At 43.5% G+C, this 18,863-nt stretch overlaps 1 protein-coding gene across 8 annotated transcripts in view; it reads left to right on the top strand.

Annotated features, from left to right (window-relative positions):
• Positions 1-18,863, top strand: part of PCLO (piccolo presynaptic cytomatrix protein) — a 1,309,308-nt gene that overhangs the window by 170,109 nt on the left and 1,120,336 nt on the right. For all 8 annotated transcript variants that reach the window (XM_069228704.1, XM_069228705.1, XM_069228700.1 and 5 more), the window contains exon 3: positions 11,175-12,974. In XM_069228704.1, coding sequence (XP_069084805.1) covers positions 11,175-12,974 — 1,800 coding nt within the window. The remainder of the gene's footprint in view (positions 1-11,174; positions 12,975-18,863) is intronic.

Genomic DNA, 18,863 nt, shown 5'->3' with positions numbered 1-18,863 from the left:
CCTGAACTGCTGGTGTTACTGCGGGCAGATCAGGACACAGCTCCACATTCTTTGGGAAAGGCCCAAGGTGGCTCCATTTTCAGGGACAGTCCTGAAGGACATAGACAACTGCTTAGACACCGCCCTCCCTAGATTTCCAACTTATACACCTATGGGCCTTACCAGCCCACTAACCCACCCACTTAAATCCCATAGAGGCTGACAAATAAGTATTGCTTTCGGGGCTATGCACCAGACAATTATTGCACTATGGGTGTCCGATAAGCTTCCCATACATCAGGCATGGTTATATTGGCAGTAGCCTGTCCTAGGAATGGAAAAGCTCACCTTAACATTAACAGCCTGCTGCGACTCTTACAGAGATATGGGGCTCATTTATCGCCTTGTTATCTAGGGAATTCCGAGAACTGACGTGTTCAAAATGCTTGCAAATACTCTGCCTTGCGGTGCCACCGCCACAAGACTAGCTAGATATGCCAACACTGTGTAGTAAAACTTATACACCAGTGGAAGATTAATGGACAGCAATGAATGATTACTCTCAGGGGCTGTTGCGGTAGGAGGGGTAGGGATAATTTGAGTGTTATAGTTTAGGGTTGGTACTTGCAACCTATAAGTCTAGATTTTCTCAAGCTCCCCGTGGCTGTTGGTTGTAGGCAGGTGTATGTGTTACAAAATATCAGTAAACAGAGTTGAACCATAAAAAAAATCCATGCTTGTAACGTGGAATTCACACTTGTTCAATTTACAATACAAGTGGTTTTGTCAGAGAGCCAATAAGACACTCACGGCTCCTCCATTAGGGCAGAGGAGTTTCAACCCCCCTGCCCCCCACCCCACCCTTCACCAGCAGCAGCTGCTCCAAATCATTGGTTTATTATTGTTTCGTTTGTTAAAGGAGCAGGGCATTGGGGATGATGAGATGAGGGGAGTGCACTCCCCTCACTGTGCATGTATGTTTGGCTGCCCGTCTCGGGCCGGCCAAACACACATGTACAGTAGCCTCTCTCCATCCCAGCAGCCCAGTTGCCAGGCTGGAAAGAGCATGTACAGGCTCACAGTCTGCCTGGGAGCGACCTGGCTGGGTTCTCCCAGCCAATCTTAACCCTGCATTGAGCAGCGTCAGGATTGGGCGCAGGGCAGGCTGGGAGCCTGTGCCTGCCTGCAGCGATGGGAGAGGAGCAGGTAAGTGATTAAAACATTTTTTTTTTACTGAATTTGTGTCCCCCCACTTCTCCCCTCCACACTCCTGTTCCGCCCCGCCCCAACAAAGCCCTGCGAGTCGCTTCTGCAATAAGATCTTTTTTAAAAGTTGTTCATGTTCCATTTCATTGTTTGAATATATAAGTATATCCTTGACATACACAAGTGCAAATACATCCAGGTAGTCACATACAGCATTGTTAAGAAAGAATGAAAACAAAGCCAGGACGTTGCGAAGACCAAAGGGCATGAAAGTATATTCATATAAGCCATAGTGGTTTTTGAATGTGGTTTTCCACTCATCACCAGCTTGCATTTACCAGTAAGTCCAACTTGGTGTAAATGACCATCGTCTTCACTTGATTCAGGAGAACTCGGATCAAAGGTAATGGTACCTGTTTTTGATGGTAATCTTGTTTAATAATTGATAGTCTATGCTTGCCCTAAGGTTTCCATTAGCCTTGGGAAGAAAGAAAAGCTGCGATGCTGTTGATGATTTGGATGGGGCGAACAAACCAGTTGGCTTAAAATTGGTAAAGGTACTCCCTTAAGTTTTTAGTTTCTTGGTCAGATGAAGCATAAATATGACAGCTAGGAACTGTAGTGTTAAAGCAGAAATCTTGGCTATATTTTATTTACAACAAACGACATAGTGGATTTCACGCTTTGGGACGATGAACCTTTTGTGCTGCTTCAAAGACAACATCAAAGACATTAAGTCAATTACTAAACAATACAATATACATCATTATAAAGCCAATAAAGAACACACCATGATAAATGTGACCATGAATAAGTACACCAGTTTATTAAGAACTTAAAATGTTTATTTCCCTATATTAACAAAGCTAATGTCACGAATATCAATCTCAAAATCAAATGATACATGTAAAGAAACATTATAGGCTGTTTGAGTTGGCAAATGAATCTAAGCTTAATCAACGCAATGCAGATTATTATTTCAATAGAGAATACACAAATTAAAAGCAATAGTATTTGCGCAAGAGAAATTGAATACATTAAATCAACAGAGCAAATGTCAAAGACTGTTCATATGTATGGAAGTAATACCTCACTAACCAATGATTAGCATTAGCATGTTGGGCTTCATGCAAAAGTTTTGATAACACAAATTTGGAAAACACTTAACTACTGGCTTTATAAAAATAAGCAGCAGATTGATACCTGTAAAACAAAAGACAAAGAACAAGACATTATGGCCCTCATTATGATAATGGCGATAAATGCCGGCTACCGCCACGGCGTCGGCCGCCAAAAGACCGTTACTGTGGATACCTGCTGTCCACCATATTATGATCATAGCCGGAATTCCGCCAGAAGTCTGGTAGAATTCTGGCTACAGTAATGGCGGCGGACGGTGATAAGGTGGAGCTGCTGGAACACGGCCGACCGTATCATGACACATGATACGGCCTGGCGGTGTTCCGCTGGCAGACGCTGCTGCTGGCAGCAGCGCCGCATCCCATCTCCTGCCAGAGGACCCCCTGCAAGCAGGTATGTCAGAGAGGGGGGTGTGGGGTGTTGTGTGTGTGGGGGGGGGTGTTTGTGTCTGTGTGCATGCATGCGGGTGTAGGTCGTGTGTAATACATGGGTGCATTTATGGATGTGAGTGTGCGTGTATATTGTGATGTGCAAATGCGTGTGTGCTGGTAGATATGTCAGTGTGTGTGCATGGATGTAGGCATGCGTGGGTTAATGTGGGTATGCGTGTGTGTATGACAGAAGAGGGAGGAGGAGGGTGGGAGAGGGCTCTGGGGAGGGGGGCAAGGGTGGTAAGATTGCCACTAAACCCATGGCGGTAGGCGGGGTCATAATCCCAAGGGTGGGATTGTGATGGCCGCCTGGCGGACGGAGTGGTACATTGGCGGTTTGGCTTAAGCCAAACCGCCAATGTCATATTTTGGGGAAAGGTACCGCCAGCCTTTTGGCAGTACCTTTCTCCAAAATAACACCATCCACCAGGGTCGTAATGAGGGCCTATATTACATAATTACCTATCCTAATAGAACAGCAAACAGCTCAGTTTGATCAAGGGGACAGCAACATCAGGAACAGAACAAGTAAAGGGGAAGATGGTTTAGAAGTTTGGACTGTAATGTATCTAAACTATCAGACTATTAGTTCATCTTAGAACAGGAAATTTAAACTCAGAAAATAATAAAATACCAAAACGTCATTAGACCATCTGGCTAAAGAATATCTCTAAAATATGAATGGCTAAAGAATAACTCAAACTATGGCTCCCGTAGAGGAAAAATACACCAGAAATTAGTGTAGTCTTATTATATTAGACAATAAACTTTCTATTTGACCAAAAAAATCAGGCAAAGTAAGAACATTAGATATTGACATTACATTCTAAGTTTCTCTTTTAGACGTTCATTGGACTCTGGTTGGATATGCCTTCATTCACGTATTCCCAAATTTATACAAAAGTATCCTAGTAGGTTTCTTCCGTCCGGTTTCAATGGTTCCTTTTGTTCGACATTGCCAGTTATGTTACAAACATTTAATAACAGTAGGAACAGTATGTAATGTTGTGAATCCTCGAAAGAAAACAATTTAGAAACATGTTTTTACATAAATGAAGAGAGCTAGTCAAATGGCAGACATGAAGTCATAGGTACAGAGTACACTGGAAACTTATAATACAGATAAAATTGCACAGTGGCCTTGCTCCGCTCCAGACCCAGTAGAGAACAGGAAATACTTGTATTATTTCAGAAAATTAATTCTACAGAAGACAATTTAACTCCAAACATTACGCAAACATAGTGTAGGCCTCTTGTTCGATGGTAGCCAATTTAACAAGCACATTATGTATAGAATTTCACATAATGATTTATATATTGAAATATAAGTCTGATTACGCATGAGGAAAATAATAGTACAAAATGTTTGCGCTCACAGTAGCACCTGTTATCAAGTCAATTTTGCAATCGTATGGCCTGTGGGAGGTAGCGCTTCAGCTTCTTCCTCATCAAATACATCTGTGTATTGGCTATACTGAAACAGGAAGTGTATGTCCTTCTCTGCAGCCCTGGTAATTTGTAACACAGAAAAGGGGCCATGATCAGCTACCTTGTGATTGAAACAGATATTTTTACAGAACAATAAATTGAAATGGATTGTTTTTTCCAGTCTATATGAGGATTGTGAAGACCCAATCATGACATCCCTCGGATAATGCCATATTGAGGGGCCTTTATTACATCTTTATTACATCTAGTGTGATATTTCCTGCATGCTTTTTGTTTTCTCTTTGGTCCAGACACTCCAATTGTATGAGAATGGTTTGTGATGTAACTTGACCTCTGAACAAAAGTTTTCCTCCTGAATCAATAGGATCACTTACTTTATGAGACTGTTCAAAAACGTGTAGATCAAGCTTGATTTGTAAATGCGCAGTACTAGGTGGAGTGCTATGGATCGTCATCTGGGAAGAAATTGTTACTACACCCAAGTGTAACCCTTCTTTACTACTTGGGCTGGCTAGTTTTCTACTCCAGTGTCCACACTTGCTACACTTTTTTTTGTAGGTGGAATCTTGTTTTTTTCTGGCATTCCTTTACAAAGTGTCCCTTGTGATCACAGTATAAACAGTGACTGTTTTTACTCTGCAGTTCTTTCTCTTCCTTTGTCAGCGTTTGACGTATTGCACCTATTTCCGTGGGTTCTGTTGTGTTCTAAGTGGATATATGTTGTTCTTTACTTTCTCATACCAGATATCCTTCTCAGGTTTTCCATCCTTTCGGAGAGACGATGATCTAACCATAATGTTAGATTAGTGAGTTTCAAGCAGGACATGGGCTCAGAGTCAATCTGAACAAAGATGTAATTTATGTAATCCTTTAAGCCTTGATAAAAAAAAGAGCTGACCTCTTCTCCTCAGGCCACAATGTTTCTGCTATTAGCTGATTAAAGTGAGCAAGATCTGAGACCAAGTCCTTGTTATCTTGTCACAATTCTAAACGTTCACGTTTGGCTGGACAAGGTGGCTGTCCGCCTATGTAATAAATCTTGGACGAGCTCCAGTTGTGTAACAAAGTCCTTGTGAAGGAGCAGTACAGCCCAGGTGGCTGCATCTCCAGACAAGTAGTTTATGAGAAAGGCTTTGGGGGACTGTGGATCTGGGAAGGTGATAGTTATCCATGTAAATGTAATTCTACTTGGGTGAAAAAGGTTACACCCTCCTTGGTTCTTCTGAATACCATTCTGGAGCGGCTAGAGGAATTTGTGTAGGAACTGTAAGGGTGATGTTAGTGGGCTTTGATTGACCAGAAGGCTATAGTGAGGTATTTTGCCAAGCAGATCCAAAAGTAATCTGCCCAGCTTTCCCGACCCTAACTTGTACGCAGCTGTGCTACCTTATCTGCCAGAGCAGCAGAGGCATTCTTAGACTTCACTAAGCCTTGTTGCATCTGAGTGACTACCTTCCAAAGCAAATCTAAGGTGGCCACTATAAAAACTCTCAGGCAGGCCTGGAGGATAAAGACTTGTGGGCTCACAGCACATAATCAGAATTAAGTCTCATGCAGTCACTCTCATTGTTGCAGACAAATTAATTGTTCATTCACGCTATTCATGCAGTCAAAGATTATGTCCTTAGAACTTCATGCACAAGTGCAAATACTCATAAACACCAGGATCCTTCTTGGTGAGAAAACTGATTGAGCCCCGTGCCCGAGACTCCTTTCAGGTATATTGTTAAATACACTCTGTACTCTGAGATCAAAGTATACTCATAATCAAATATCGCAGAACATCAAACAAGGTTCGGAACATATGAGTGACCCAGTATTTCACTAATTATAACTGGTACGATTCATGATAGACGCACCGCATCACTTAGAGAAAGTAGGAAACACTAGAGTTTGTTTGGTGGCTTACCACTCCGAGCACGCCTTCTCTGTGCTTACTAGAGCTCTCGTGTTGGGAAGAAGATTGCTGCGGGAGCCGGCCAGGCCCATAGGAGTGGACCTGCGTGCTCTAGCGGGAGTCCTGGTACTCACCGTTTCTCCAGAGGACCGCTGGGCACTTCATAAAGGGCTCCTGCACCAGCAAGGCTGACTGATTATTGAGCGGCTTCCACAGGATGGGGCCGCTCTTGATGGAACATTGACACGCCCAAGGTGGCTGCCTCCTGGGCAGCTGAGATTTGTAGTGCCCCCCAGAATAACACTGTAAAGAAAGTAAAATAAGGCACTGTAAACACTGAAAAAGGGTGTGCAGGCACTACTGCTTGGTTGGGGCGGGCCCTGGAACGTGCACCGCTGTAGCGCTGATATTTTCAAATCTTGTTGTTAGAAACTTACTAAAACTTCAGCAGTGCCTTAGAGAGACAATTGGACATGCTCTTGGTGCACACTGCTTTCTGTTAGCTCAGTGATTTAATCCCTGTCTGATAGCAAAGGGTACAGCATCCTCTCAGTTAATGTTATTTTAATGGACCCTACTATTGCTTGAGCCCTATGTGCAAACAAAACCTTCTGTGGATATTATTATTGCTGAATTTAGTACATCTGTCAAGATCTCAATTTGTGGGTCCTTTTTCATAGCAGTCATTCAAACTCTTGCCTGAGGGAATGTTTCCACTTATCCCAGCAGGAAGTTGGTAGTGTAGTAGAATTTTACGTCCTGACAACTTCTTCATCCCAGCTTCCATCAGCTGTTATTCTGGCTCTTAGTCTGACACAAGTCTTATTAAAGTCCCAATTACCTCAGACAATGACTGCAAAATATCTACTACAGTTGTCTGTCCAGTTCCTGGTATAGAGGAATTGTAATAGCCACATGGCAAGATACTAATCAAATTTGACACAAGGCAGGCTATCTGTTATGATTTTGTCAATGTGTTTGAAGTTGCATACTTGTATCAAAGATCGTTTTTGTTTGATCCACTAAGTGAGTGCAAGCTGGAGAGTTCTGATCACAGCATTCAGGATTAAGATACTTTGACACAAGTCTATCAGACTTGATCCAGTGCAAATGAAGTATCTGACACAACCAACAGGTTTGACTATTCTAGAATCCTGAAGTGATGTAGGGCTTTTGGAATTCATTTTGTGCTTTAGCAACACCACATATGACACTGACCAGCATGTTTTAACATTAAAATACAGACTTATAACCCAATCAATGGATTTGTAAAGTGTGGCTTTCCCAGGGGATATCTAAGCACCCTGGGAGGATTGTTGTGCGCCAGTGGCTACTCCTCAAACAGCCAAGTCTTGAGTTTTTTCCTGAAGTCGAGGAGGGTGTGCAGCATGCATAGGTTGCATGGGAGGTCGTTCCAGGACATAGGGGCGAGGTAGGAGGAGCAACCTCTGCCTCGGCTGCAGCGGATTCTCTGTATCTTCGCAAGGGTTGTAGAGCCAAACACCCTGTTGGCTGGTGGAAGGAGAGTCTGTGGTTGATAAGCTTGGGTCTGATGTTGTGGAGGGCTTTGTATGCGATGGTGAGAACCTTGAATTTGCACCTCTTGTGCACCGGCAACCATTGTGTCTCTCTGAGGTAGAGGGTGATGTGGGCCCTTCAGGGGAGGTCTAGGAAAAGTCTTGCTGTAGCGTTGTGAGTGGTCTGGTTGTGGTGGTGGAGAAGCTGGGCGGGGAGTCTGACTTAAAAGGTGTTTCTGTAGTTACATCTGTTGGTGATAATGGCCTGGATGACTGTCTTTTTTTCTATGGGGATCCATTTGAAGATCCTATGTAGCATGCAGTGGTTATGGAAGCTGGTGGTGGCCACTGTGTTTAACTGCTGTTTGAAGGTAAGTTTGCTGGTTATGATAATGCCCAGGTTGCATTCATGTTCCATATGGGGGTCAGAGGTTGTCCAAGCATGAATGGCCACCGGGAGTCGTCCCAGGTGGAGGCCTTCCTTCCAAAGATTATCACCTCAGTTTGTTGGTGTTAAGTTTCAGGCAGTTGGATCTCATCCATTCGACGATGTGTGTTGCTGAAGTTGTTTCTGGGGATGGCGTGGTTTTTGGAGAGAGAGAGTTAGTTGTGTGTCGTCAGCCTGTGATGAAGGCATGGATCTATTTGAGGGAGGGTTTTGCTTCGGATCCTGATGTGGTGGAGTCTGGAGGTGAGGGTGAAGTAGGAGATGGTGTTGGACCCAGTTGAGATGTCTTGGATCGTGTTTTCGGTGGCTGCTGGGTGGGAGAATTCTTTGACGATCTTGAAGAGTTCCTTAGGGCGGTTGGTGCTTTCCCCAATGCAGCTGAGTAGGGTGATGTTCTCTGTTTCTCTGAGGCCGTGATGGTACTTGTTCAGCACATCTTTTAAGGTGGTGTGGTCCATGAGGGTCCTCTTCTTTCCAATGCCTTTCTAGCGTTTTGCATTTCTCTTGTGTGTGCATAGTTTGGTGATGAACCACCTGGTGGGTTTGCTGGATCTTCTAAAGGTGGAGTTCCTTGCGGGGGCAACTTTGTTGCCGCCGTTGATGATCCATTCAGAAAGGTTGACCGCATCTCGATTGAGGATGCCGGAGATGCTGGAATTGTTGGACTAGAAGGTGCTGTGGCCCATTGTGCCTCTGTGACCTTACCCCATCTGCAAAGAGGGGGAGACAGAGATGTGGGGGACAATGCTATGGTGAAATGTACCCGGTGGTGATAGGTCCAAGTAAGCTCCATTGTGTGGGTGAACTTGAATTTCTTCCTGGCTGTGAAAATGGGGTCCAGGGTGTTTCCTGCGGTTTGAGTGGGTCTGGTGACTAGTTGTTTGAGTCTGATATTGTTCAGGTTGTCTAGAAGATCGGTGGTGTTGGATCAGTGAAGTCATCCAGATGGAAATTCAAAACTCCTAGGAATATGTAGTCTGTTAAGTCGATGGCTAAAGGGGTGATGAGGTCAGCAATGGCTCTGTAGAACGTGGGTCCAGGTCCAGGTGGTCTGTATGCAGGGGTTCCTCTGATGGTTATTCTGGCATCGGTCTGGGTTCTGAAGTTCCAAGAGGTGGGACTCCTCCTTGAAGGTGGTGGACCGGAGGTTGTCCTTGTGCATGATGGTGATGCCTACTCCATGTTTGTTGTGGAAGTCCTTGTATTGAAGCTGGATCAGTTTGTATCCTTTCAGAGTGTCGTCGGCGATGTGGGGTGCAGAGGCGGGTGTGAGTCAGGTCTCGGTGATGAACATCAGGTCCGGTAGGAACGTGGATACAGTGTCTCAGATTTGCATAGTGTAAGATACTTTACACTTTGCCCTTGAGTTAAGCCTGACTGCTCTGTGCCGAGCTACCCGAGGGTTGAGCATAGGTTAATTAGGGGTTTGCTTGTGATTTCACCCTGAGAAGAATTGTGTTTGCTGCTTGAGAAGGGTTTCACTTCCCTCAACCAGTAACCCAATTTCTTACAGTTTTTAGTGTTGAGGGCAAACAGTGTAATCTCTCTGTTGGCTTATAACACACCCATGTCACGTCCATCAGTTTGGTTGGTTCGTGTGCTTGCCTTTTAAAATTAGCTTGATTTAATTAGTGAAAAGTATGCATATGTCATGCCTTTTCCTGTGTTTAGCCCGCCTCAAGCGCACCAGCCAACTACTGAAAACATACGAGGCTCCATGTTTTCGGTAGGTTTCTGGACTATTTTTTCTCTTTATTTCATTGACAGCATGATCCCGCTGGGCAGTAGTTGAGCCCTTTGGCTCACATCAACCCTGTTACATGGATGTTTGCACTTTTTGCCGATACGTTTCACTGCAAGCAAACTTTTGTTTCCTTTTGTGTGTCTGCATTGCGCTCATGGTGGTCTTTGGCTCGCTTATGTGAAATTGTTTTACTTTTCATTTTCAGTTTGTGGCAAGAAAAGTCTGGTTAGGAGTTTACAACACTCATAGCTTTAACTGGAGCAAACACAAGACCCATTGCATTGCAAATGCCTGTTTAAATGTGTTTTCTTCTGAGGTGGTAAAGAGAGTTACAGGGTGGACTGTGAAACTAGTAGGATTACCACTGGTGGACCTTAGTGCATTGTAAGACTTTTATTGTGGTGTTGTTTAAAGTTCCTCATGAATCAGCACATAAAAGAGCTGTTCTTGATAAAGTTGCTATGAAGAAATGGGAATGTGCCAGTTGACAATGTCCTAGTGGTGTTAGTGCTTTTTTTACCAGTATTAACTTGTTTCTGAGACTGTCCGGTGCTCTAAAGACTGTAGTGCATGGTCTTCAAAGGAAAAGGTGTAGTTCTTAGCAAAAAGTGTGATTCTTGTGAAGGTTCTAGTTGTAGTAAATTAATGAGGTGTAAATTGGACCTTAAGTTTCTGCTGTGTGAATAAACCTGTCAGTAGAATGCATCAATACAATTCAGTGACTGCTACATGTATGGTAGAAATAATTTGTAAACTGTTATGATGAGTATTTCTCCTAAATTTAAGGATGCTTATATATTCTAGAGTGTAAGGAAAAATTTACTATTGTAAGATAGTGAAAGGTACAATTGTTTCTTGAAGCTGGAAAGTCATTGGCGATATCTGAACATCTCGAGCATTCTGTTGCTGTTGTGATGGTGGGCTCTTTGTTTTTAAGATGTAGGATATTGGTGGGAACTTCTTGATGTGTTCTCACATAGTCAAGTGTGCTTTTTTTTACTTGAAAAACAGCTTTGCTTTCAAGTGTGGGTATGGCTCACTTTTGGACTACTCAGCCCTCCCATGTGCTTTGGTTTAAATTGACATATTTATTTACACAGAGAAGCTGATTGTTGCAACATTTTCACATGTCATTTTTTTTTATTGAGCGGCTCTTTATTTTATTAATTTTACATTCTGTTTATTTTAATCTAATGCTGTTTTATTACTAGAACACCTGATCCAATGAAGGCATTTAATATAGCATTTATACATTAAAATTATATTTTGCATTTATTTTGCATTCTCTATACTTCTTAATCATTACTTGGTTGTTGTGTACCATGGCTTAAAGTTCTAATACTACTGCCCTTACTTATTACAGATCAAGGAATGGCTGTGTTTGAACTGCCAGATGCAACGTGCACTCGGAATGGCCACATCTCCAGTCTCTACAAAAAAACCTATGCTGCCACAACAGAAAACAACCTCAACCTCTAAACAAGTGTCCCAGCCCCATCAAAAAGCTGACCATACTAAAACCATTGAACCTAAAATGCCAGTCTCTGTGGCAAATGATTCTCTATTGAAATCCAAACAGCCTGTTGCTGATACTTTAGTTCAGACTCCATCCTCTAAGGCTGAGTGCGCTGCAAAAGTTGACCAGCCACAACAGTCATTGGTAGCAAAGAAGCTTCCTCAATCAAATATCCAGAGACCGGATGTTCAGACTGTTTCATCCTATCAAGCATCCAGTGTGAAAGCAGTCCCTTCACATCCAAACACACAGGCACCAACCCCTTCACAAGACACTCGTTCTCAAAAATCAGAAGTTGCCAAAGCACCACAGCTCATGCATCCAGTTGTAGATGCAGACAGGGATGCACAGTTTGATTCAAAACTCCAGCCACATGCTTCTCAACTTCAATCAGATTTTAAACAAGTCTCTACATCTAAGTCTGGAAAAGAAATCAGAACTGAAACCAGTCTGCCAACACCAGTAAAAGAAGATCCCAAGAAGACTCCAAATAAAATAGATGCAAAATTTGATGCCAATCCATTGCCAAAAAGACCCCAAACAGCACTTCCACAGGAGAATTCTGTAAAGTCTTCAGTGTTGCCTAAAGAACCTCCAAAGTCACACGAGCAACCAAGGAGATTCAGCCTTAATTTAGGTAGTATGACCGAAACCCCTAAGCATCAACCGACAACTCCACAAGAAACAGTGACAGGGAAACTTTTTGGGTTTGGAGCATCAATATTCAGCCAGGCATCTAGTTTCATTTCAACCGCTGCACAGCCAAGTTCCCAACCACAAGGCACTCAAGGGACACCTGCTAAGCAGCCTCCTCCATCTTCTCAACATCAGAGTGCTCCAGGGTCACCTGCTAAGCAGCCACCTCCATCCTCTCAACAGCTGGGTGTGCAAGGCTCACCTGCTAAGCAGCTTCCTCCATCTACTCAACCTCAGGGTGCTCAAGACTTACCTGCTAAGCAACCATCCCCATCTCCTCAAACACTGGGATTTCAAGCAACACCTAAGCAACCCTCTTCTTCATCTCAACAAACGTATGTTCAAGGTTCACCTAAGCAACCTCCTCCACCTGCTCAACCACAGGGTGCTCAAACAACAATCAAGCAACTTCCTCCATCGTCCGAAACACAGAATGTTCAAGGTTCACCTGCAAAGAAACCTTCTCCATCTTCTCAGCCACATAATGTTCAAGGGCAGCAGCCAGATAATAAGCAACCTCATCCTCCTGCTTATCTGCATACTGCTGAAGTGTCACTAGGTCAGCAGCCTGCTCCACAGCATTCTACCCCTCTACCAGCTACAAAAGAACCTCTTCAGGTACACCAGCCCCCAAAATTAACACCCACAAAAAAGGAGACAAAACCTCAGATTGATGAAACGTCCTACAAGCCTAGAGCTGATCTTTCATCTGTGAATGCTAAAGATAAAGCACATGAGCAGAAACAATTGCCTGTTCAAATTGAGAAGGAATCTGAGAAGGGACCTGGCCCCTCTACAATAAAAAAGCCTGCGTTGCTTAAAACATGTCCAATTTGTAAAATAGAGTTAAATGTTGGCTCAACGGAGGTTCCTAACTTTAACACGTGTACGGAGTGTAGAAACATAGTGTGCAATCTCTGTGGATTTAACCCAACACCACATCTTACTGAGGTAGGCAAATGCTTTGTGTACCTTCTTAGGGTAACTTGCAAAAATACCTAAATGTTTGATATTTAATTTTGTTGGCCTGTGATGTTACATTTTAATTTGAATATTTGTTATATTTCTGTTATGCTGAGCAGATGTTGCTCTTCAAGACGAATTTAGAATGTGTTCATATATTTCATTTTTCTGCAGAATTTACATTACTTGCCAGTGACAATGCAATTTTTGGCACACTATTTGCACGATTTTGTCAACCAAGCGTAATCCCGCCCACTTGAATTTGTTTTTTTTCTCCAAAGGCACAGATGAGATCCCAGTAATCTTTAAAACAGTTTGACTTTATTTAAAAAGGAAAGGAAGATTGGTAAATATTATTCTTTAAGACAATTGATTATACTTCCCAGTGTTGCAAAGTATGAAAAAAACATACAAAGTTAGGTGTTTTTAATGAATGATGTGCTTTGGTAATTTAATTGCTGAATCTAAATAATATATTGATTTGACCTTCCTTTAATACAGGATAATAGAAGAGATGTTAAGTTACCTTTCTGATTAGGAATAAAGAAAACTTTATAACTACAGGGAGTGCAGAATTATTAGGCAAGTTGTATTTTTGAGGATTAATTTTATTATTGAACAACAACCATGTTCTCAATGAACCCAAAAAACTCATTAATATCAAAGCTGAATATTTTTGGAAGTAGTTTTTAGTTTGTTTTTAGTTTTAGCTATGTTAGGGGGATATCTGTGTGTGCAGGTGACTATCACTGTGCATAATTATTAGGCAACTTAACAAACAAAAAATATATACCCATTTCAATTATTTATTATTACCAGTGAAACCAATATAACATCTCAACATTCACAAATATACATTTCTGACATTCAAAAACAAAAGAAAAACAAATCAGTGACCAATATAGCCACCTTTCTTTGCAAGGACACTGAAAAGCCTGCCATCCATGGATTCTGTCAGTGTTTTGATCTGTTCACCATCAACATTGCGTGCAGCAGCAACCACAGCCTCCCAGACACTGTTCAGAGAGGTGTACTGTTTTCCCTCCTTGTAAATCTCACATTTGATGATGGACCACAGGTTCTCAATGGGGTTCAGATCAGGTGAACAAGGAGGCCATGTCATTAGATTTCCTTCTTTTATACCCTTTCTTGCCAGCCACGCTGTGGAGTACTTGGACGCGTGTGATGGAGCATTGTCCTGCATGAAAATCATGTTTTTCTTGAAGGATGCAGACTTCTTCCTGTACCACTGCTTGAAGAAGGTGTCTTCCAGGAACTGGCAGTAGGACTGGGAGTTGAGCTTGACTCCATCCTCAACCCGAAAAGGCCCCACAAGCTCATCTTTGATGATACCAGCCCAAACCAGTACTCCACCTCCACCTTGCTGGCGTCTGAGTCGGACTGGAGCTCTCTGCCCTTTACCAATCCAGCCACGGGCCCATCCATCTGGCCCATCAAGACTCACTCTCATTTCATCAGTCCATAAAACCTTAGAAAAATCAGTCTTGAGATATTTCTTGGCCCAGTCTTGACGTTTCAGCTTGTGTGTCTTGTTCAGTGGTGGTCGTCTTTCAGCCTTTCTTACCTTGGCCATGTCTCTGAGTATTGCACACCTTGTGCTTTTGGGCACTCCAGTGATGTTGCAGCTCTGAAATATGGCCAAACTGGTGGCAAGTGGCATCGTGGCAGCTGCACGCTTGACTTTTCTCAGTTCATGGGCAGTTATTTTGCGCCTTGGTTTTTCCACACGCTTCTTGCGACCCTGTTGACTATTTTGAATGAAACGCTTGATTGTTCGATGATCACGCTTCAGAAGCTTTGCAATTTTAAGAGTGCTGCATCCCTCTGCAAGATATCTCACTATTTTGGACTTTTCTGAGCCTGTCAAGTCCTTCTTTTGACCCATTTTGCCAAAGGAAAGGAAGTTGCCTAATAATTATGCACACCTGATATAGGGTGTTGATGTCATTAGACCACACCCCTTCTCATTACAGAGATGCACATCACCTAATATGCTTAATTGGTAGTAGGCTTTCGAGCCTATACAGCTTGGAGTAAGACAACATGCATAAAGAGGATGATGTGGTCAAAATACTCATTTGCCTAATAATTCTGCACTCCCTGTATATAACTAGTGCTAGAAAGCAAAAAAAAAAAAAACTTTGGTAAAAGATTTAGGCGGTCATTCCGACCCTGGCGGTAAAAACCGCCAGGGCCGGGGACCGCGGGAGCACCGCCAACAGGCTGGCGGTGCTCCCTTGGGCATTCTGACCGCGGCGGTACAGCCGCGGTCAGAAACGGAAAACCGGCAGTGTACCGCCGGTTTTCCGCTGCCCAGAGGAATCCTCCATGGTGGCGCAGCTTGCTGCGCCGCCATGGGGATTCCGACCCCCATACCGCCATCCTGTTCCTGGCGGTTTTGGCCGCCAGGAACAGGATGGCGGTATGGGGTGTCGTGGGGCCCCTGGGGGCCCCTGCAGTGCCCATGCCAATTCCAATGGCATGGGCACTGCAGGGGCCCCCGTAACAGGGCCCCACTGAGAATTTCAGTGTCTGCATAGCAGACACTGAAATTCGCGACGGGTGCAACTGCACCCGTCGCACCCTTTCCACTCCGCCAGCTCCATTCGGAGCCGGCATCCTTGTGGAAAGGGGTTTCCCGCTGGGCGGGCGGGCAGGCGGCCTTCTGGCGGTCGCCCGCCCGCCCAGTGGGAAACACAGAATAACCGCGGCGGTCTTCTGACCACGCAGCGGTATTCTGGCGGCTCCCGCCGGCACCGCGGTTACCGCAGCCGGCGGGACTCAGAATGACCCCCTTAGAGTACCCTCAGTCTTAAGCACTCCAGAAGATGATGTTTGAATGCTGTGCCCGTAGACTGTAATTAATTTAAATCATGTTCTCCCTGTGTTTGAATGTTTCTCCCGGTAGTGCATTTTGTCTTTATCAAAATTAGAGTAGCTTTCTGTGATAGTGCTCCCTTCTTGCAAAGGAAGTTGTTGTGTGCTTGCTTCATTGTTGGTACATTTTAGGTATGGCTTGGAGACCGATTTAGCGGGTTCTCCACCTTCATGTAATCCTTAATATCCAAAATAAAATTAAGATAACTATATACGTACCTAGAGGGGCTTTGGGTCACTTATCGACATCAATTGATCTGTTGAGCAGCCATTCACATTTTGCTTGAACCTTCCCCTGTCCCCCCACAGCATACGACACCGTGCAGTGGGTAAACCTACTTCAGCCATTGGCACTGCAGATAGCAGCACTTTTCCGGATCATATATGTGCATCCAGCTATAATGAAGTGCGCTTAAGTTCTAAAGACATTAGTATCTTTCGCCTACAACAATAAGAATCGTATTTTCTGTGAAGTGCACTTTTTAAAACTAGTGAAGGCTAAAATACATGTACTGAGCACTGTGCTTGCTTGGGAGCACCAGTACTGTTTTATTAAAATGACATGCCTTTTGTTAAATTATAATTTTATTGCAAGCAGAAGGCCACCACATTTTAGGTGGTAGCATGTTTTCTATTGTTTTTGGTGCTTTAATTGGTGAATGCTTGCAATAAAAACAGGAAAAAATGCATCAGCTTTCCAATGCTACTCCTCTTGGCTTTGCCAGTGCTTTGTGTGTTTATAGTATTTTTTCAGGTGAAAGAAATTGATATCTTTTCTATGAGCATACAATAATCATATTCTCCTGTGATGTGCATTAAAACGAGGGCTTTTGCCCTCCCCTCTAAACGTAGGTAAATTAACATACACCTAATTCTCACATTCAATTTACTTAAGTCCCTAATATATGAAGTTAAAGTTACCTAGTGTCTGTAAATCAAATGCTACATGTGGGCTGAGCACTCATGATGGTGCCACCCACTAGAGTAGCACTGTAAAAGACGCCTTCAGCCTGCCCCTGCACCCTGTGAAAATATATTTTTTGCCAGGCCTAAACCTTCGTTTTTAATACCCATAAGTAACTTCTAGATTAGGCTTTAAATGCCCATAGGTAAGGCTGCATGGTTTTTAAAAAGTAGGACATATATATTTTATGTTTTACATATCCTGGCAGTAAAAAAACCTCTGTAGTCATTTTTCACTATGGCAAGGGTAGCTGTCCGATAGGTAAACCCTGAGTTACTTTAAAACAAATTAAAAAGCTTAGCTTTAGTTTTGGAGCAGGTAGAACCATGATTCAATGGTTTATTTGAATGATAACTTGAAAATCCAATTTAATAGATAAGTCTGATTATATATTATTGTTTTAGAAATCACATTTTTAGAAAGTTGTCATTTCTTTGGCTAAACTGAATGTGCCTTTCAGCCAGTGTCCAGGGTAGCCCGAATGTTACTGGCACTTCAGTGGTGTTATGTATACTGCTCCTAGACAGTGGGGAAAAGGCGTTGGTGTGGGCAGGTGTTTTTCTTCCTTGAGCAGGATGGCCCGGGGGATTGTACAAGCCCTGCCTGATCTTCAAAGAGTCTCAGTCGCTGGCAGATGTATCCCACACCTAGGCCTGCCTCCCATTGTCTTCCTAGTCAGCTTGGCTCCAAACCTAGTGTAGAGGGGCTTCCCTAGAACTGGTTTAGAGTGACCACAAGGGAGTGTTTGCCCATTTTCATAACTACACCTTTGAGTGGGCCAAGGGTGATCTGACCAGAAGAAGAAATGTTCTGCCATGATGGATTTATGTAAAGAATTTTACAGTAAAATCCGTAGTAAATGCTGCAAAAGTAGATAGTTTCAATCTGGGAACATTTACCCCGTTGGCTAGGGAGTGGCATAGAGTTTCTCCTGCCCACGGGCTGGCATTGCAAATAAATGTGGCCTCCCCAATAATTGCCTCAGATCACTTATAGACCTGTGGAAAAACAAGAGAGGATCCTTGAAAACTGGACCTGCTCTTTCATGGGTACCTATGACAAAAAAGTAAAGGATTATAAGGCTGGCTTTTTAGCGCTACAAGGAAACCACGATCTCCAAAAGGCATTTTCCTCCATTCCCAGCTGACTATTCCAATTAGACCTGCCCAGGACCACGCTGCTGGCCTTGCGAGAGAAGATGTAGATCCTCAAGAGCTGTCCCCAAGGGTCCTGGACACCTGGCTGGTGTCAAATTGTATTCCTCCTGAAGCTTCCTGGGACTTGAAACATTTTCACAACTTTTTGCTGTGAGAACTGAAAGGGGGCCAGACCAGTCACCAAGCTGATTCGACGAAGGTGCATCACCGCTGTACCAAAGACCCAGGTTGCTCCCACTATGTTCCTCCCAGCAGCAGCAGATCCGACTCAGCAGGACCTCACAGAGAAGGTAACTGGCCTCGTGGAGCCCTCTTCGGCTAGAGATTGCAGCCTTGCCTGCTGGAGGTTCATGTGCATCTGGATAATTTTTGTGCCTTCAGCCAGTGAAGATTTCCACCTTTGGACAGATCCTTTTTGGGAGCCTGGACTTGCATGTGTCTCACCAGGTATTTTACCCAGAATCCTTGTAAAGCCCAAACTTTGACTAAAAAGACACAGTTTTGGACATTTCCAACTTTCAGTTAAAAACAAATGTTCCCCCCATTTCTGTGATGGAAAGTTCTGGAAGTAGCGGGGAGCCACAAAATTCCTTCCACCCGGCATTCCTCAGGTCTCCTAATAAAAATGGTATCTCACTTGTGTGGGTTGGTCTAGTGTCTGCAACCGAATATGGCCCAAAACGTAATATGGATGCAGCACATTTTTCCACCAAAAACGGATCCTTTTTTTCTACTGTGGGTAGCTTGAGATATTTGACCCTAGCTCAGCCAGCACCTAGGGAAACCTTGCCAACCTGTACATTTTTTAAAACTAGACACGTTAGGGTATCCAGGATGGGCTGACTTGCATAGCTCTCA

Source organism: Pleurodeles waltl, chromosome 4_1, assembly GCF_031143425.1.
Source record: "Pleurodeles waltl isolate 20211129_DDA chromosome 4_1, aPleWal1.hap1.20221129, whole genome shotgun sequence".
Lineage (NCBI taxonomy): Eukaryota > Metazoa > Chordata > Amphibia > Caudata > Salamandridae > Pleurodeles > Pleurodeles waltl.
This window is presented reverse-complemented; position numbering and strand designations above follow the sequence as displayed.